General features: G+C 41.0%; 1 protein-coding gene across 12 annotated transcripts in view; it reads left to right on the top strand.

The window, feature by feature from the left end:
• The window catches only part of ZNF366 (zinc finger protein 366), a 293096-nt gene that overhangs the window by 204986 nt on the left and 66426 nt on the right, over window positions 1–21684 (top strand). For 7 of the 12 annotated variants that reach the window (XM_074328844.2, XM_074328846.2, XM_074328845.2 and 4 more), the window contains 3 exons: window positions 12791–13000; window positions 13244–13524; window positions 17512–17650. In XM_074328844.2, coding sequence (XP_074184945.2) covers window positions 17623–17650 — 28 coding nt within the window. In that variant the 5' untranslated portion in view covers window positions 12791–13000; window positions 13244–13524; window positions 17512–17622. Of the gene's footprint in view, window positions 1–12790; window positions 13001–13243; window positions 13525–17511; window positions 17651–20867; window positions 20991–21684 lie in introns of those variants that run through there. The other 5 variants (XM_088796564.1, XM_088796563.1, XM_088796561.1 and 2 more) reach the window with 3 other exon arrangements.

The raw sequence follows: 21684 nt of genomic DNA, 5'->3' as shown, positions 1-21684 counted from the left end.
ATTTTCTCTCACAGGTCATTTGCCAGGGTGCCTTGCCTACTTGCAGAAAAATGCCCCGAGTCCTCCCACAGGCTAGGGCTGGGTAGGCAGAGCCAGCTTTCCAGAACAGCAGTCCTTTAAAATTGTGTCCCCAGAGGGGACAAGCTACCTCTCCTATGTGCTGGGCTGGACCCTCTAGTGACTGCCCGGCTCCCCAGGAAGCCTGTCTCTGGGCACATTTTTGCTGCCTGGTAATTGGTTCACCCTGTTGGCAGAAGCATCCAAATTTACTCCAAGTGGCAGGAATTCAAAACAGCTCTCCTGCTCAAGGAATATTATCAGCCATCACAGACATCAGAGAGGGAAAGAAAGTTCAAAGCTAATAGAGCTAATGGAATCACTCTCTGGCAGCTCATGTTCTTCTCAGAAGCCTGTATGCAGCTTTGAGACTGGTTCTGATGTACAATATTATTAGATTGGAAAGAACCCACTCAGTATGCCCTATCGACATCTTTCCACCCACGCTGAACAATGTAACACTTCCTTCTCCCAACCTTCTCCCCACTTCTGCTATATGAGTATTACTTTTTTTTTTTTTTAAAGGTCAGGCCTTAGGAGATACACTGAGGGATGTCATCCCCGTTCCCAACGTGTAACCCCCAGTCCTCCCATTCCCTCAACAAAGGAAAGGTCAATCATGATTTACTCTTTGAAGCACGTGGCCACAGGCTGAACAAATGGGGGCTCTATTGGAAAAGGAGAAGGAAGAATTTTTGAGCAGACAGTCAACGGCATCAACTTCACCTGGATGTTCTTTATTAAACCTATTTTGATATGAATATTTTGAAAAGTCTCTTTTAGCAACAGACACCGTGAATTTCTTTTTTTTTTTTTTTTTTTTTTTTTTTTTATTAAATTTATTGGGGTGACAATTGTTAGTAAAATTACATAGATTTCAGGTGTACAATTCTGTATTACATCACCTATAAATCCCATTGTGTGTTCATCACACAGAGTCAGTTGACACCGTGAATTTCATAATCCACTTATTTTTGCTTGACTACACATAGTGATCATGTGGGGAGCTTTAGAAAATGCTGATGCCTGGGCCCCTCCTCCAGGGAGTTTGGTCTGGAGCACAGCCTGGGCACTGAGATTTGTAAATGCTCTGCAGGAGATTCTAAAAACAGGAAAATTTGAGAACTATCATCATAGTCCATCATTGTTTTATACATTCCACAGAGAAAAGAGAACCAGAAATGTAGTTGCAATTAAAAGCTAATGTCAATAACTCCAGACTGTCAATAACTGGTGTTTTGTTTGTTTGTTTGCCTTCTGTAATGGACATAGCCTGCTGTGTGTACAAACAAGGTTAGAACTCACTGTAACTGTTCAGAAGAATTATCTACGCTCTCCCTACCCACCCACCCTCCCAACTAGCACTAATTCATAGAAAGCCTACATCACGCTCTAGACCTCTCTCTCATTCTGACCTTGGGATTGTCCAAGAGAACTCCTATAGCTTACTCAGTCAAAAGGGCCAGTCCTGATTCTAAATATCCCATGGAGAAAGAAATGTGGAATTTCTTCTTCTAGCAGATCCTCCATTTTTTCCTGCCATTCTGTTACTGCCACCTGACACCCCTTAAGGTAGGTGTTCATGTGCTGTCTGCTACATGGATGCTTTTGCTGGAAGCAACAGCAATAGCTTTCAGCTATTATAAAAATAATAAAGTTACACGTCACCAGGTACCCCCTATGTCTTTTTATTGACTCTTCTAAATCTCTAACTGAAAGAAAATGTGAAAGATCTTTTTTGTTGTTGTTTATTTGTTTTTACTTATGTTTTGTTAGCTGATTAGACCTTAAGCCAGAAAAACTTCCTTTAAAAATTGCTACTGACTTCTTTGCCTGTCTGGGACCCCAGTGTCCCTTCTCAATTATCCAAACATAAGGTGAGTAGGTACCTAATACCCTAGAATGTAAAATGGCATTTATGGCCTAAAAAAATAAGTTTACTGCTCATCCCAGTGGCCTTTGTTATACAGAGGTTTGTGAAAGTGTTATGCAGTGGTCCATAACGAGTTAAAAAAATTATAGGGAGGGAGGTGAAGATGCCTTCTGGGAAGAGAGAGATAAGCTCTCTTCTGTTTTGATGTTCAGTGTGGTCCTGACTGAACTACACCAGCAGGAAAGGACATGGATTGCCCTCTCAGTGTAGCTCACAGGACGGAGGAGAGTCTGGCTGGTGACCTGTGCAGAGTACTAGGCCTGGATGTCCCTGTGAGCAGAGCTAGTCCAGCTCAGCATGAGACTGAGGCACGCTTGGACACCACATACCCAATTCCCCAGACATAAGGGGCTCAGAAAAAAAAAAAGCTTATTTCAGAAGCCCCAGCAGGGGGCCCCACCTCGTCCATTTCCAACCCTGAATGCAGCAGTCGGAAGGGCAATGCAGTCCCCAATACAGCCTGCCGGAGAACCCTCTAGATCTGCAGCCACTCTGAGCTCTTGAAATGTGACTCGTCTGAATACACATATGTGCTGGAAGTGTAAAATGCACACTGGATTTGGAAGATTTCATATAAAAAAATTGTAAAATATTTTAATTTTTATATTGGCTGCATGTCAAAGTGATAATTTGTGTGTAGTAGGTTAAAAATGCATTATTGAAATTAATTTCCTCTCAATATGGCTACTAAAGTGTGTTCAATGACATATTTGGCTTATATTTGTGGCTTGCATTGTTTTTCTCTCTGACAGCGCTGGTCTATATGATCCTATTCTCACTGCTGGAGCCATTTGGAAGCAGGTATTATCAATTAGGATGCTTTTGTGTTCAAGTCACAGAAACCTCAACTCAAAGTGGTATAAATAATAAAGAAATGTATCATTATCTTACAGAGAAAACAGTCAGAGGCTGGGAAGAACCGGGCTTGTTAACACACTGGCTCAGTTGTACCATTGGTACCTAGTGCTTCCCACTTTCCCATTCCACTCTCATCTGGCTCAGTTCAAGGTCAATATATATCTGCGGAAGTCCCAAAAGTCGTATCAGACATTTTCAATGCCCAGGGGAAACAAAAGGGGAGTTGCCTTTTCTTATCTCTCTTATTAGGAGTGGGGAAATCTTTTCTAGAAGTATTCCCTCTTGCTGTCATGTCTACTTGACTAGAGTTGAGTCATATAGTCCACGTAATTGGATACTGAATGGCTTGGAGTAACCTGAAGTGAGACATGTGTTAGGGAGAGAAAAACCAGGACTGATAGGAAGAATGGCTATTTTAGATCAAATAACCCCTAATGTTCTCGGACAATTCAAGAAGAAGCAAGGTCTTGCAAGGGCCACTACAGATGCCACTATCCCAACTGATTTGATTAAGTTTGAAATACAAAAGATGCTATTATTTTTGCATCCCCAGACTCCTGAAGCTGAATAAATAAATAACTTTACATAAATAGACAAAGCAAAATCTCATACTTCAATGTGGGAAACGGAGAGAACACTATCTTACGAGACTAGGATTTAATAATGCCTTGCTGTGGCACCTATGAAGCTCAACTAACTCATCTGGGCTATAGTTGGTTAACCTTTTCAATGAATGGCCAAAGATTTTGAGTCAAGATGGCAAAGTAATCACATGAATTCTTCTCCCTACTCTAATACAAGCACATAGGAATGGTGATATCAATGGAATATAAAACTTTAAAAATACAAGTCATAATCAGAAACAAAAGGAAAAATCTCTTTTTATAATTGAAAAGAACAAATGTTTGGGAAGTTGAAGTCACCGGGCAGGTGGAAAGTAGGGTCTGTAAAAGTTCCTTTTGAAATGGAGGCCAAGTGAACTCCACAGACCAGTTTCCCTGAGGTAAGCAGGGAACTGTGACAGCACCTCAGCCAGGGAACTGGGACTGAAATAACTCTGCCTGATCACCCAGTGGTGGCTAGACATGTTTCACTTGCCAGAGAGAGGCAAGGACTGGAACGAGAGCCTCTGCCTTCAGAGCCACTACCACACTGCTCATCCTTTCTGGTCCAAGGACCTGTGGCTGTTCAGTTCCTGGGTAGCCCTAGGATTCATGTCAGTCTTAAGGTTAGCCCCCGGGACTTGGATTTTAACTAGGCCTGGGGTCTTGAGATTTCTTTGTTTGTATAATGCCTCTCCCCTCATTGAGCATAGATTTCCAAAATGTCTGTCTGATAGTTTGTTTACTAATTATACACACAAGCTATCATATTAGTTCATTATAAGACAAACACAAAATATATTTTAAAAGAATGGAAAAAAATGTAATAAACCATACTTTCAGGTTTCTGCTAATTATGATGGCCCCATTCTATCATGAGCTGATAATAGCTGGTATTATTTGGGGTGTTTGTTATTGACATAGGGTATAAATTTATATTTCAAATAGCCTTGATAGTGTTCAGTACTCTCAGTAGGCTTCTTTGCAGATTTGATTAGATTATCATTGTTTTTACTTTGTAGTATGATTAAAGAAGTAGGAAAAATGTCAGCTCTGCCATTTTCTTGTTCTTTGCTTGAGCTTGCACTATCAATACTCTTCAATTTGCAATTTTTTGGTAGGAATCTTCTTAAGCCAATTGTCTAACTTGTTAGTTGGCAAGATATAAGCTGTATTATGTTTCAATACACAGAAAGGCAATGAAGAAATGATGGTATGAGGGTCAATCACTTCAGGGTGTGGAATTCCTATTTTCAGGATAACCCCAGCTCTGTTTGTGACCTGTGACCATCTTACATATGGACCAACTGAGGGCACCAGAATCATTATATTAAATGTTGATAAATCTAAGTTTCTTATGGGGGAGGATAAATATAAATAGCTTTAGAAGTTCTGCCCACCCTTCTTTAGGGAACAATGCATTGTATTTTTTCATTGACTAACTCAAGTATATCATTGTTGAAGATTCTGGCAAGAGTATGAATATTTAGTTAGAGTATTTATACTATATTTAAAAATGGCCTCTCCACTTCTAACATATATGATTTCTATATGTTATCACAGGTATCTTGCCCAGTTGCTGACAGAGGCTTAAGAGAATTCAATTTTATCTCAGCAGAGGGCGTCCCTTCCTTCTAGGAATGTGACAAACCGTTAGCAATAAGAGGCTATCTTAAGACCTGGGACCTATGAAAACAGGTCATAAGAGCAGGCTCTGTGTCTGAGGGCTGAATGAAGCTCACTCATTATCCAACCTAATGTACTTATTTCTTGGGGAAGGTGAAGTGCAGAGAACTGCTCAGAATTCCATAGTTAGCTGATGATTAAACCAGCACCTGAATTCAGGCCTCCTATCCTTAGTGTACTTTTAAGCAATAATAAGACTAGCCCATTTCCATTTAATGTAATTACTGATACATTTGAATTTTAATCTATCATCTTATTTCATTATTTCAATATGTCCTACCTCTTCTATGATTCATTTTCTTTTGTTCTGACTTGTTTTGGATTGACTAAGATTCATCATTTTTTTCCCCTTTACTATTTTGAAAGATTTACATTAATTATGTCTTCTTTTAGTAGTTAGCTTAAAAACTGTTTTTTCCTATTTATTATTTTATTTTTAACCTTGCATTATTAACTTATTGAAATCAAACATAAATACTGATCTTTATTATTAGCCTGTACAATTCAGAAACATAAGAACAGTTTAACCCCCTTGACCCACATCCCAACTATATGCTATCGTTGTCAAAATTTTAAATTATACAGAGTTTTGAATTCCACAAGATACTTCTACTGTTTGTTTGGTTTTTGTTTTTGTTTTTGCTCTTTATTTCTTTCTGCATCTCAGACTTTCCATCTGGATCATTTTACTTCAATCTGAAATTTATCTTTAAGAATTTCCCAAACTCTCTCATTTAAAAGAAAAGTCTTTATAGCAGAGATTTCCCAGTCAAGATGGCAGAAAAGGTAAATGCTGTGTTTGTCTCCTCTCATGACCACATCAGATTTACAACTAAACTATAGAACAACCATCATTGAAAATTGCCTGAAGTCTTGCTGAACCAAAGATCTACAACTAAGGACTTAGAGAAGAAGCCACTCAAGACTGGCAGGGGGGCAGAGACGTGGAACAGGCTAGTCCCACACCTACATGTGACCATTACAAATTAAGAAGGATATCTTGACTGCAGAGGTTCCTCATCTCTGGAAGAGCAAGGGGACCCAGTCACACACCAGGTACCCCGACCCAGGGTGCTAGTGCCAGGGAGAAAGTCCCTCATAACTTTGGGTTGTGAAAACCAGTGGAGATTGTGGCTAAGTGAGATGGAGGGCAGCTGCAGTCCCAGGTGCTCCTCTTTAAGGGTCCACATGTAGCTTTACTCATGGATAGACTCGCTCTGAGCTCCAGCAGTGAAGTTGTAGCTCAAAAGGTGCCAGGGACATGTGGGAAGGAACTGAATTGGCTGGCTTCAGAGTAAGGGCTGGAGGGGCAGTGTACTCCCAGACCAAGAGCTGGTAGAAGCCATTGTTTCTTTGTTGACATAGGTGGCAACCATATCTGAGTCTTCATCAACCTGGCTAGCACTGTTCCTGTGCCTTGCCCTGGTGATTCTGGGACCCCACCCCACCCACTATTCAGGTACACCCAAGCCACTTCCAGTGGCTTTTCCTCACAAATGGCCTGCCTTGGCTTATGATGCAGACTTTCCTAAAAATCTCTCAAAGGTTCACAAAACCCCCAAAAAGCAGCATCTGGCTTCAGCATGTCCTGTATTTCTAGCTGAGCAGCCCTAAGACCAGCACTAGCGGCAGTCAGCCTCAGTTCATGACTTGGCCTCTTGAGGTACTTCTAAGCCTAGTGTAGGTGTTGGTCATCTGTGGATTGCTTTGTGGCTCATATCACATGGCCCCGGGCAGGGAACAGGATGTGGTTAAACTTGGCCTGTGGTGGTACCCTTACAAGGCAGCCTGGAGATGGCATGCCCAATGACCATCTTCAGGCCAGGCTGGATCTTTACCTTGCTGTCTCCAAGGCCAACCAACCCAAAGGGCACATTGGGTAGGCACCAGAGCCCTACTAAAGTGAATCCTGCTCTGTAGGGTCAGCCCCTTCACAGCAACGCCTCCACTGTAGTCACAGCCACTCCTCACAACTAATCAGCCTAAGGGTCAATCCTTCCCACTGACATGCAAACAACAATCAAGACTCAACTACACCAAGAGGGCACACAAAACCCACAGAAGGCACCTGGAGCTCCTGGCTCTGGTAAACAGGGAGACCGTGCCACTGGGCCCCACAGGACACCTACTACATGAGGACTCTACTAAAACCAGGAGACACAGCAGTCCTACCTAATACATAGAAACTGAACTGAACAAAATGGAGGCAAGCAATATATCAGACAAAGAGCTCTAAACACTGGTTATAAGCATGCTCAATGATCTAAGGGAAAACTTCAACAAAGAGATAGGAAACATAAACATGGAGATAGAAAACATAAAAAAGAACCAGTCAGAAATAAAGAATGCAGTAGCTAAAATGAAGACTATAGTAGAGGGAATCAACAGTCGATTAGATGAAGCAGCGGATCAAATCAGTGATGTGGAAGATAAGGTAGCAGAAAACACCCAATCACAACAGCAAAAAATAAATAAATAAATAAATCCGAAAGAATGAAGAGAGTTTAAGGGGACTCTAGGACAACATCAATCATACAAACATTCCCATTATAGGGGTACCAAAAGAAGAGAGAGAGCAAGAAACTGAAAACCTATTTGAAGAAATAATGACAGAAAACTTCCGTAACCTGGTGAAGGAAATGGAAATACAAGCCCAAGAAGCACAGAGAGTCCCAAACAAAATGAGCCCACACCAAAGAGGTCCACACCAAAACACATAATTAAAACGCCAAAGGTTAAAGACAAAGAGAGAATCTTAAAAGCAGCAAGAGAAAAGCAGTTAGTTATCTACAAGGGAGCTCCCATAATACTGTCAGCTGGTTTCTCAACAGAAACTTTGCAGGCCAGGAGGGAGTCGTACAAAATATTCAAAATGATGAAAATCAAGGACCTACAACAGAGATTACTCTACCCAGCAAAGCTATCATTTAGAATCAAAAGACAGATAAAGACCTTATCAGACAAGGAAAAGCTAAAGGATTCATCCCTGCCAAACCAATATTACAAGAAATCTTAGAGGGACTTGTTTAAGAAGAAGAAAAAGATCAACAATATGAATAATAAAATGGCAATAACTACTTATCTATCAATAATTATTTTCAATGTAAATGGATTGAATACTCCAATCAGAAGGTATAGTAGCTGAATGGATTAGAAAACAAGACCCTTACATATGCTGCCTACAAGAGACTCACTTCAGATTGAAAGACACACACAGACTGAAAGTAAAGGGAAGGAAAAAGATATTTCATGAAAATGGAAACAAACAAAAAAAGCTTGGGATATCAAAACTTATACCAGACAAAATAGACTTTAAAACAAAGACTATAACAAGAGACAAAGAAGGACCAAGTAATCCCACTTCTGGGTATTTTCCTTAAGAAAGCCAAAATGCTATTTTGAGGGGATGTATGCATTTATATGTTCATTGCAGCATTGTTTGCAATAGCCAAGATATGGAGGCAACCTGGGTGTCCCTTAATGGATGAATGGATAAAGAAGAGCTGGTAATTTATACAATGTAATATATACAATGTAATTACTCAGCCATAAAAAAAGAATGAAATCTTGCCATCTACAACATGAATGGACCTAGAAGATATTGTGCTGAGTGTAGTAAGTCAGACAGAGAAAGACAAATGTCATATGATTTTACTTATAAGTGGAATTTAAAGAACAAAATAAACAAACAAATGAAACAGAAACAAACTCATAGATACAGAGAACATTTTGATAGTTGCCAGACGGAGGGGGTTTGGGGGTGGGTGAAAAAGGGATTAAGTACAGATTGGTTGTTACACAGTAGTCATAGGGATGTAGTATATAGCATAAGGAATATAGTCAATAATAGAATAACTATGTATAGTGTCAGATGGTACTAGATTTGTTGGGGTGAAGGATGGGAAAGGGGTTGGGGAGCAGGCTGAAAAAGGTGAAGGGATTAAGAAACACAAATTCATAGTTACAAAATAGTCATGGGGATGTAAATTAAAGCATGGGGAATATAGTCAATAATATGGTAATAACCATGTATAGGAAAGGTGGGTACTAGACTGGTCAGGGGATCACTTCTTACATTATATAAAGGTCTAACCACTATGCTGCACACCTGAAATTAATATAAAATAATATTGAATGTCAACTATAATTGAAAAATTTAAAAAGGGGAAAAATGGTGTAGGGGAATAAGAGGTTCAAATTTCCAGGTATAAAACAAATAAGTCATGGGGATGTAATATACAGCATAGGGAATATAGTCAATAATATTTTGAGAGCATGGTACCATGTCAGATGGTTGCTGGAGTAATCACGGTGGTCACTTCTTTAGGTATATAAATGTTGAATAATCATGATGTACACCTGAAACTAAAATAAGATTGTATGTTAGCTATATTTTAATAAAAATCTTAAATAAAATAAAAAATTAAAAATGAAGTCTTTATTAATATTTTTATTGATATATAATATATAATATATATAATATACAAATATTTACTGGGAATAGAATTCTAAGCAAGCAATTGTTTTCTTTCAGCATATTGACAATATTATATTACTGTCTTCTGATGTCCGTTAGTGATTTTTAGAAGTCAGCTATCAGTTTAACTTTACGTCTTAGAAGGTAATATTCAGAAGGTCCTTTTCCCTATGGCTGCTTTTAGCATATGGTATACATACAGTTCAGTTTCTTTGGGTTCTTACGGTTTTACTATAATGTATCTGAGAGTGCTGTGGAGATATACTGTGCAGAATCTATGGATTGATGTCTTTCATTAGTTCTGAATATTCTCAGGTATTACATCTTAAAACATTACCTTTGGCTCTCCCTGTTCTTCAAACAAGAGTCTCTCTCTCTTCTTCAAACACAGCAAGGTGGTTTTATTATTTGTGGAATAATTCCATCAGACGTTATCACCAGTGTTTATGGACCTATCTAAGTTGTCTATTGTTTCTGCTGGTTCTTGCTCGATATGTTTTGTTTCCCTGTATGACTGATAGTTTTTGACATTGTGGTAGACATATATTTTAAATATCATTTCTAACACTTATTTGATGCTTAGCTTAAAGCATCTTATTCGAAAAGGAATTTTAATTTGCCTTAGCCAGACACCTGAGGTGTTACCAGGCCGGATCCACCTCAAACCAAGGTCAAGGCTTGAGGTTCCCTGGACCACCCAGATGACACAAAGCCAGAAGGAAATTCTTTGCAGGGATTGATTTACGAGTGATTCACCTTATCTGAAGCTGTAACTCTTTGGGATCCCAGTTTAAAGTAGAGGTGGTTTATTAGAATCCCCACTCCTGGTGGGTTGCAGGTCTTACCTTTGCCCATTGGCCCCAGGAATTTGTTGAAAGTATAGCTCAGTTTTGCAGCTGTTTGTTTAGGATTAGCAATGTCCTTAAGGGCAAATCAGATTTGAATATCAGTCTTGTTCTCTGTGCTCTCCTCTTCTAGATTTTGGCTTTTAAACACCTCACTCCCTTGTTAACATTTTGATGCTTCTAAGAAGATTTAAAAAAAAAAATTTTTCACATAGTTCTTTAGGTTTCCCTAGTGGGAGGGTTGGTCCAAATTTCCTAGTCACCAATTACTGGGAGTGGAAGTTACAATTTATTTATTCATCAGAAGAAAGGAAATTTTTCATAGTCTTCTATTTCTATTTCATATTTATCAATTATTAGTCCCTATAACGCACTTTACATGTGTCAAGGATCTAACATACCCCACAGAACCAAAATTATTACGTAGCACTCATCAAATCCTTCTAAAGAACCCAATCTGGCATGATATGAAATAGTTTATAAGACAATTTTAAGTTATGACTACTTCTGGCTTTTGGGATTCAGAAGGAATAAATTGTACTCCATCAACTCATAAAAATACAATGGCAGATCCAGGGGTCCACATACAACATACATACATAATGGCATCCTCTGCTAAGGGCATGTGCTCTTCCCACTGAATGAAAACCTCTTTCCCTACCTTTGCCTCTTTCAGATGTTTTCTCTATCCTCACCTTCTCATTGAGGCCTTCCCTAAATATCCTATTTGAAATTGCAAACTCTCCCTCATTCCCACACTTCTTAATCTCTTCCTGTCCTTCTCTTTTCTCCATCATCATACATACTATGTATTTTGTATTCTGGCTCTATTTATCACTGCCTTTCCAATCTTGATAAATCTTAACCTCTCCATTCCTTGTTTTCCCTAAATGTAAAATAGGATTAAGAAAATTATCCTACTGTTCTTCATGTGGATGTTTCACAGATAAGTGTGGTGATAGATCAGAAAGTGATTCTAAAAAAAAAAAAATTATTGTTTTTTTTAAATAGAACCAACTGAAAATTCTAAACTGAAAGTTACAGTATCTAAAAATCTTTACTGGTTAGGTTTAACAGTAAAATAGAGAGGACAGGAAAAAGAAATCAGTGAACTTTAAAATAATAGTTCAATATAAATGATCCAATATTAAGAACAGAGAGAAGAGAGATTGAGAAAAATGAGTGGATCCTCAGAAACCTGTGGATAATATCAAAAGGCCTAATATACTCGTACGTGCAATTGAAGTCACTGAAGAAGAGAGAAAAATGGGGCAGGAAGAATATTTGAAAAAAGAATAGCTAAAATTTGGAGAAAGAGTTAAATTTATAGATTTAGGAAGGAGAGCACACCCCACACAGAATAGATTTTAACACACACACACACACACACACACACGCCAGGCATATCAGAGTCAAATTGCTGAAAATCAAAGTTAAGGAGAAAAATCTTGAAAGAATCCAAAGGATTTTGTTACAGACTCATTTCACAGCAGTAAAATACTGCAGCCAAAGTTTAGTGAATTGGAATTACGGGGGGACATTTTTCAGTGGAGGAGAAATTGCTGCTTTTCACTACATAGCACAGCCTGTATGTGAGGAGCTCATTGACGAGGGGCAGGCACGATGGAGGTGGGTGGCTGGAGAGGAGGTTAGCAGCCCTTCGTTTCCACGTAGGTTGGGCAAGTTCTAGAAGAGACAGGTACTGTGGGCCCTCTGGAAGACAGAAAGATTTTGATACAAATAACTCTTAAAATCAGGAAAAAGAGAGAAGTGAGATCCTCATGGTAAACTTGCAAAGGGCCTGATGAGAAAGTCTAGTGCTTCTTGGAGCCTGGGGATTTTTTGAAGTGGATTAGAGGAAAGAAATTTGGGGGAAATGGGTAAGACCCAGAAGATTTTGATTATTTGATAGCATTTGTTTCCTCAGCGTGATTATCTTCCTTCATTTCACAATGTAGTCTAACTCTTCTCAGGGTGGGGAGGCCTCATGAGCAAGTGCTTTGAAAAGTAAGGCAGATTCCCTTCCCTTTCCCAAAGAAATTGCAGCGTTCTGGAGGTAGCTGTAGAGAAATCAGTTTTCCGGGGCAGAGTTCTGGCCCTGTTTTGGCAAATGTGGGCTCTTTAGTTCGTGGAAGATAATTTTCACGATTGAAAATAAATGAATAAAACCCCCAAATAAAACCCAAATTTTGCTACTTGTTGTCAATATATTTTCCATACTAGACTGGAAATAAGATTGTGGTGTTTTTGCTTGTGATGTAAGTCTCTTTTTCTCTTTTTGTTCCCCTTCCCTGCCCACTCCCCCTCCATTCCTCACATCTTTATGCTTTAGGACCATTGTCCCCAAGGGAAGGGAGGCTGGAGGCTGGTTGCCTGATGTGGAAGCCAGAGCCCAGTGGCAGGCCCTCCACTGGACCTGACAGAGAAAGGTACAAAGGCCTGTGGCATCTCGGCAAGTCTTCAGGCCCGTCTGTGACTCTTCCTGTAACCAAAGGCCTTTTCCTGTGTTTGAACTCTGCCACCAATGGCTGTCCTACCAAAGGTAAACAGCAGCAGTCTAAGCAAACGGCTCTTTTTCCAAAAGAAAGCTTTTAACTTTTCTTTTGGAGGAGGCAGGAGGGGGTTGTTTGAGGACCGGGTGGAGGAGGAGAGGGAGGAGGTGAGAGCAGAGGAAACACAAGTGACCCTGAGTTCTGTTCCGCCCCGTGTGGCTTTTCTTTCTTTCTTCTTTTTGTTTTTTTTCTTTTCACCTCCCTCATTATTTTTGGCTGGCTCCTTTGTGCAGGCCGCCTTCTATTCACTGACAGCTGCTTTGAACATCAGTCACATCAGGTCATTTGCCAAGCTGTGCGCCTCAGGTCACATCGCTCTGAAGCTTCTGGTTTGTCAGCTTCAAAGTGCCTCGCAAATGGCGACTTGCCTCCTTTGGGTGAATATTAAAAGAAGCCGAAGCCTGGACAGCTCATGACACTTCTGGAATTAAGGCTGGAAGCTTCTATCATTTCGCAGAAGAAGAAAACAGGAGTGAAGAAGAGCTGTGAAGCCTACTGCCAGGCCTCATGGCCAGTAAGTGGAAGGACAGGGGGCCGGGTCTGCTCACGCCTTGTCCCACAGGGGTCTTCCTGGTCCTCGCATTTATTTATTTATTTATTGGTTGGTTGGTTGGTTTTAAGATTTTTATTAAATATAGCTAACGTACAATATTATATTAGTTTCAGGGTACACTGTAGTGACCCAAAGAAGTGACCACCATGATTAGTCCAGGAACCATCTGACACCGTACCACGTTATCACAATATTATTGACTATATTCCCCGTGCTGTACATTACATCCCGTAACTTATTTGTTTCATACCTGGAAGCTTGAACCTCTTATTTCCCTTCACCTCCCCCCTTTTAAATTTTTACAGTTGACATTCAATATTATTTTATATGAATTTCAGGTGTATAGAATAGTAGTTAGACATTTATATAGTTTAAGAAGTGATCCCCCTGACCACTTCGAGCAGATGTGTGCATCCATATGTTCATTGCAGAATTGTTTACAACGGCCAAGATGTGGAGGCAGCCTGGGTGTCCATCGATGGATGAATGGATAAAGAGGAAATAGTACATATATATACTGGAATATTGCTTGACTGTGGAAGGGAATGTGTTCTTGCCCTCTGTGGTGGCATGGATGGACCTAGAGGGTATTGTGCTGAGTGGAGTATGTTCGACAGAAAAAGACAGATGCATTGTGATTTCGCTTAAATGTGGAATCTAAAGAAAATAAACAAATCAGAAACAAACTCATAGTTACAGAGAACATTTTGATAGTTGCCAGATGGTAGGGGACTTGGGAAATGGGTGAAAAAGGGGAAGGGATTAAGAAGTACAAATTAGTTGTTACAAAGTAGTCATGGGGATGTAGGGTATAGCATAAGGAATATAGTCAGTAATATTGTAATAAATTATGTACGGTGTCAGATGGGTACTAGATTTATTTGGGTGATAGATGGGAGGGGGTTGAGAGCAGAGTAAAAAAGGTGAAGGGAGTAAGAAGTACAAATTGGTAGTTATAAAATAGTCATGGGGATGTAAAGCATAGGGAATATAGTCAATAATATGGTAATAACTATAGTGCCAGGAGGGTACTAGACTGTTCCTTACATTTAAAACTGTTTCTCAAGGAGTCTTAACCTCCTCTAAGATACCTCAGAGATGATGACATTTGAGAGTACATGGGGGAAGGGAAGGGAAAGGAAAATGCCTAGTGGGCGATACTTCACCCTCCTTCTCCAAAGGAGCCTGTTGGGACAGCGTCCCAGAGAGCAGTTTCCAGGCTCTCAGCCTCATGCAGAAAGGTGCTGGTTCAGTTATTAGATGGCCATCAGCTGTAATCAGATGGCCATCAGCTGTAACTAGTAGCCATCAGCTGTAACCGGTTAGCCATTAGCCACTAATATAACTGCCGTGGCCACGTTGGCAAGAGGGTTGGCAGAGAAGCGAATGGCGGAGTGCTGCTAGCAAGTGTGGTTAGCAAGTGGATTGTAGATTTTGGATCCTGTTGATACTACTTCCTGTGTCTCACCTGGCCACCAGCGAGACTGGGGTGCAGGAAGACCCCTCACTGGGGTATTGGCAGATGTCTGCTTTTGTGTCTCGACCAGCTGCCATCAAGAATATAGTGGTATGACTCCCCTATCTATGGCTCCATTGTTGTTTTTGGCCTCACCATGTCCTGCGTTCTTGTGCGGGGAGCGGGAGCTGAGTCCCTGCATTACAGAGCCTCTTCTCTTTGGTTTCATTCGTTCAGTCAGTCACTTAATTCATTCCACAAATGTCTGTTGAGCAACTCCCATGTGCTAGGTGACTTCCAGACATAGGAGATACAGCAATGAACCAGCAAAGTCTGGGTTCCCATGAAACATACATTCTGTTGTCTGTATTAGTTTCTAAGTAAGATTAGATTATTTTTTGGTGAAAGGTTTCTGTTAATTTTTTTTCTTTTAAATACCAGTATCTTTCCAATATGTAGATTTTAGTGGATTAACTGGTACTCATCAAACACAACGCCAAGTGGAGATTTTACCACCACATAAAGCAAATCAACTACTCATCTTCTGACCTCTGACAATTTAAAATCTATCAAGAAAAGGTACCCAAAAAGAAAACTTGCCCCAGATAGCATCACCGTCACTCACTGACAAATGCGGGAGAGCAATGAGAAACAAATCGATAATATAGCTGACGAGCTGAACTCCTAGTCCGTTATAGCCATGCCAGAGGTCACTAGTACATTCTCCTCTCAGGCATTCCATGTAGGAGAGGATAGGTGTGGGAACACTCTAAAGGTGACCCCCTTTGTTTGGTGTTGGTGTGGAAGCAGATGTAGCAGTTAGCAGCCTTGTTGAGTTTCGGGGTCAAACCGTGATTGCTACCAGCAAATATTACCACCTGGGTTTTGTGATTTGAAAAGTTAAGGTCAAAAATTGTAAATTAGCACCTACCCCAGTATTGATTATCTTTGGACTATAACAAATTACCCCAAAGCCTAGTGGCTTAAAAAAATAAAACCAAAATTTATTATCTCACAGTTTCTGTGAGTCAGGAATTCAGGAACAGCTTAGTGGGATGGTTTGGTTCACTGTCTCTCCTGCGGTTGCTGTCAGAATGTGGTCGGGCCTGCAGTCATCTGAAGGCCTGACTGAGCTAGATGATTTATTGCCAAGATGGTGCACTCACAAGGCTGTTATAGAAGACCTTAGTTTCTCTCCATGTGGCCCTTTCTACAGGTTACTTAAGTCTCCTCATGCCATGACAGCTAGTTTTCCCCAGAGCAAGCCATTGGAGAGGGTGCTCGAGGAGGAAACCTCAATGCCTTTTGTGACCTGGTCTCCTCAGCCACTCCCCATCACTTCTGCTTTATTCTGCTTTTAGCAACAAATCACTAAGTCTAAGTGATTAGGTTTCAAGGGATGGGGAATTGGGCTCTGTCTCTCAAAGAAAAGAATATCAAAGAATTTAAAAGATGTAGACATATTTTAAAAACATCAAGCTTATGTTTCCTTTGCATGTAAAATTTATTTTTTTCTTATACAATCTTAAAACAAATCACATAGTGGATGGGGGGAGGGGGGTTCACACAGTGTGAGGGATATAAATGATAAATGTCTAAGTTTTGCTTTGTCTTGTGCACCTGAAACTAATTAATAAAAAAAAAAAAAAAAAAAAAAAAAAAACAAATCACATTTCACCTGGGTGCACTATATATTTTAAAAACAAGGCCACCAAGCCATGATCCTACCCACCTCAAATTAATAATAATTCTTTAATATCTTTTAAAAAGTCTTTTTTATTCTAATACTTTAAAATCAAGAAATTCCACATAAAAATCCAGATTTCTGTCTTATTTTTTAAACTAAGATGATCCAGTCACACGGCCTATGTCCTCACATGGTCACAAACCACTTTAAATGGGACACAGACTCTTCAGTTTGCCTTGCTCTCCACCACACCCTCTTGTATCACACATGGAACACGGATTTGTGTTACCTGCTTGGTCCACGTGTAAAGAGATGGAAAGGTGTGGCAATGTGGTTGAGGAAGAGAAAGGCCTGAGCCCCAATGTGAGTTGTATGTCGAAAGATCAGGAAATGAGACATGTCATGGGTTGCCCGAGAGTAGCAGCAACCTTGGATCTCACATACGCAGGGCTGTAGGATAACTGTAGAGATCTGGGCATCAGTCAGTATGGTCTTGGGCGATTTGATGGACGTTCCTGTGACAGAACTTGGCACTGGGAGGGGGAAGGGGGGCGGGGAGGGGTAGAGCCAGGAGCAGAACCAGCCATCTCTAGGGACCATGAATCAGCCAACATGGATCAAGGCTCCAGGCTATTTTCCTTGGACCCTGGAAGTCCTGGGTCTGGTAGAACCTAAGGAGGGAGGTGAGAGCCATGAACAATAAATCTATAGAACACTTAGCCAGGTTTATCAAGGAGGGGGACCACTAATCATATTTAATTTTATGTATGAAAATAAAGTTATTTCTTGTCCCTTTGTGCCACAGACACATATGATCTTAGGATGCTTGGAGAGAGCCTGTAAGTAGAAGAAAAGGCCACTCTGGAGGAAGGCTGTGAAAAGATGAGCTCTACTGAACTATGAAAGTGAATACTGGATGAGAACGCTTGCTCACCTCTGGACTGGTAATAAACCCACAGTTGCTTTTTAATACAACTACTGCCATTTCCCAACTTAAAAATGCTATTTGCTTGTATCAAATATTTGGAGCTCAGAATGCATTTTCCTGTAGAACCCATGTGTTCCTCAGTGATTAAGTCCACACCCCAGTTCTTAGAACTTATACTGGCCTTAACTAAATCATAACACTACCAATTCACCACATACAACAGACTTCTCTTGGGAAATTTCTGCCTGGGTTCTAACATGGAATGCTTAGAGTACATTGTCTTCAACCCTAGTAGTTCAAACACCAAATTCTACTCCATCTCTCAAACCCATTACTCCTGGGCCAGCTTTGAAGATGTCCCTATCTTTTCAGTAATAGCACTGGGTATGTGATAAGGTAAATGAACCCTGCTTGGTGAAAGTTAAGAAATTTAGGCGTAGGGATACACCTTAGGACAGTGACAGCAAGGCAAGCAGATCGGGAGGCCGGGCTGGGGCAAAGGCAGGTAGGTACTCAGATTTGGGGGATCTGGAAACTGGAGATGGGGCTGGGGGTGTGGGGGAAGGTGTTGCCATTCAAAAGTATGAATTTTCATAAGCCAGCTGTTTGTGTGCCAGGAACTGCCTGTCCTCATTCTCCACCAGACTCTTACGCTACACCGTATCAGCTAGCCCTCAGACTGTATCTTCCCATGACCTCTCTAGGTACTGACATGTCCATAATCCCAGCATATTTAGAACAGTGTCTGGCACATGCTAAGTATATGAAAGATGTTAGTTATTCTTCTCCATATTCTTCTTTACTCCTAATACTGTGGAAAATAGGTGTTGTTATCCCCAGTTGTCAAATGAGGAAACTAGATGCTTAAAAGAGACTTTCTTCAATAACTTGTTTAAATGAATCCTTCATGTCCACTTTTCATGCTAAAAAAAAAAAGCCAAAAAGAAAGAAAGAAATGAATGTTCTCACATTTTGAGAGTTTAGACTTGGAGGATATTGGGGTTTGGCAAGACAAAGAGAATAAATCAAAGAAACAAAGGAAGTGTCAAAGCAGTTTCAGGCCTGAGGCTTGGCCCTCTCTTCTGCACATTAATATAATGAAACTCAGCCTGTCTGTGAGAAGCCCAGAGGAGGGAGAAGAGACCTGCTTTCCACAGAATCTGGAAGGGGGATGGAGAGCTGATGGATGTGGCTCAGAGCACCCCTGAGGAACTAGCATCTCCAGGTGGCAGCAGGAAGTGAGAACAGTGGCTCCCAACTCCTTCCAAAGCTCTCCAGGAACTCTGCCAGTATCTCCAAGGGCATCACCGTGTCCTCAAACAGAATCCATTTGAATTTTTAAAAATTCATGTATGCCATGCATCCCATGTAAGAGGAAATTGTTGCTGAAGGAAATCAAACAAAAAGGTTATGAATCACTGGAGTGGACAATCTTTCTGGAGAGAAGTGAGTCCTGCATTGGACTTTTAAAAAGATATCTGGCAGGAACAGGAATACTCCTGGCGGCCCATTAGAAATGGCCCTGAACTAAAAACAACCCAAATGTCCATCTTCAGTAGAGTGGATACATAAATTGTGGAATAGTCGCAGAATAAAACACTCTCCAGCAACAAGAGTGAATGAACCACAACTACATTCAACAATAGAGGTGAATTTCGCAAATATAATACTGAGACAAAGAAACCCAAAACAAAAAGTACAGTCCTGTGCCATGTGTTATATAAATCCAAACCAGGTAATATGTGTTTAGGTCAGGTGTGGGATATAGGACCCTGTGATCCTGTAGGGGAAGTAGTAGCTAGAGGGTCACAGGTCTTCTTTTTGTTTCTTTCTGTTACTCAGATGTGTTCATTTTGTGAAAGTCCATTGATGTGTACACTTATTTTGTATACACTGTTCTGAACATATGCTGTATTTCAATCCACCATTCACTCTACCACTCTCCATGACCAGGGTTCAAGTTAGTCCTGGTTGAACAGATGGCCCTAGATTTCTGGGTAATCAGAAGCTGGAGGAGAACCAGTTAGCATGCTTCAGAAGTGGGAAGCCATTTTGAGTAGAGCTTATATTTCTTTGGTTCTAAGTCTTGGGTCACTGTTTTGGTTTCACTAAATTTTAACCTTGGTTTTTCTCTTGTCCCAGAGTGTTACAGCCTTCTCTCTCTACTCAAATGACCTCTAATAGGCAACGCACTGTGTAGCTCACCTGCTGGGACAGAGGCATGGCTATATTCCACTTCCACACATGCGTTTCCTCAGTTGTCTGCAGTACAAACATCCATTCCCTTCACTGTCAGTCAGAATCTGAATAAGCCATGAGATAGCTGGAGAGTAAGCTTCACCAGCTTGAGTGACCTGATGAGAAATCTCTCCTGGGAAACCTCATGGGAGGGACTTGTGCGTTTTGGCTCCAGACACCTAGTGGGTGATTTGACAAGTATTAGAGGATGACTTTTCATGTGACTGGCAGAGCAGGGAAAGAGGGAGAAGCCTGTTTACAGTGAGATGTACGGATGGAGCAGCTTGGCACAGGCAGCATCGAGAATCCCTTTTGACAAACTGTGGCTGACATTGTAAGACCCATGCTGCTTCACAGTAGTATTCTGAAAACAAGAGAAGTCGCCTTGCAGTGTTTCCAGAGGTGATGTCGCCAGATCCTGACCAGACGCCACTCCATGACATCAGCTGCACAATTCAGATGGCACATGTCCCTGTCCAGACTGTCTCTGGGCGGGTCAGCTGGCTGGGAGAAAACAACATGCCTCAACGTGACAGTCCCCACATTCTGCAGACTTAAAAGGGAAATCCTCTGGAATCTGACTGGGCTCCTGGGGCTCAGCCTGGCCTTGCCCTGAGGCTGCATGAGGAATAAAAACATGGAAAGGGCTGCATAGGTTGTCACTGATTCTCCAGGTGTGCAGAGACTTTTCAGGCCTGCCAGGATTTTGTCGCCTGAGTGTCTTTGTTCCTTCATAGCCCCTCATTGGCTCTGCTGGAGATGCCACAGAACCGAGGGCAGACTTTCCCTCCTTCTCCTCCCTCCCCTCCCCCCACTCCCACCTACTTCCTCTTTTTATGGTACATTTCAGCAGAATTTACCTGAATTGACCTGAATTTGCTTCACTACCCTCACCATTACTTAAAGTGTTACCCTAATGTTGCTACTCCTTTAAAAGAATCACTTTCTGTTCCTTCCCCACTGCATTCTCTCATGCTCTTCTCTTTCTTTCTTAGATTTTCATTTTCATCTTCCTTCCCATTTCTTCAATGGCAGGATATAGAGGAAGGCCAGCAGAGGGCAAAGAGCCCCAGAGCTGAACCAGGAGACAGAGGAGCACTTTGGTTTTTGCCGCTGAGGTGTGTGACTTTGGGCAAACAGTACAGACTTTTTCTTCTCTGGGCGTCAGTTTTGTCCTCTGTAGATGGGGTTGGGTCACCCATGCCAGAAACCCATGTGTTGTGTCAGTATTGGTGCCATGGGGAATGCGGAAAGTAAGACTGTGTCCTGTGTCTTGCAAACCTACCGAATCACAGTATCTTATGTTCTCTCTGATACACACATGAGAGATAGATGATGATGATGATAGATAGATAGATAGATAGATAGATAGATAGATAGATAGATAATAATTAATGGGGGAAGAAAACTGTTGGGATAAAAGAATAATCTTATAGACCGTACGACTCATAAAAGTGTTACAGAGAGACTGAATCAGAATCGCTCTTTCCCTGACATTACTTTAATTACCTTGCGATTAGGTGTAACCCTCCACCACCAGCCCCTTCCCCCTTTCTTAACCATTGAATGAAATAGGAACTACCTTAAAACTGCTTTGTCTTTTGCTGCCACAAAGGCCCACACAACTGCTGGTTCCTGTTCGTGGTGAAAGTGGTCTTAACCCAATGAATGAAAGGCACAAGACACACAACACAAACCAGAGAATTTTAAGCCAAGCTTATTCCTAAGGACCTAACCCTAAATGGAACTCATGCCTGCCCGTTGAACTCCCAGGCACCCCTAACTTGGTGAAGGATATTCCCTGCGTTTTCT

Source organism: Rhinolophus sinicus, chromosome 3 (genome assembly GCF_057876585.1).
Source record: "Rhinolophus sinicus isolate RSI-liver-muscle chromosome 3, RSI-T2T, whole genome shotgun sequence".
Taxonomy (NCBI): Eukaryota; Metazoa; Chordata; class Mammalia; order Chiroptera; family Rhinolophidae; genus Rhinolophus; species Rhinolophus sinicus.
This window is presented reverse-complemented; position numbering and strand designations above follow the sequence as displayed.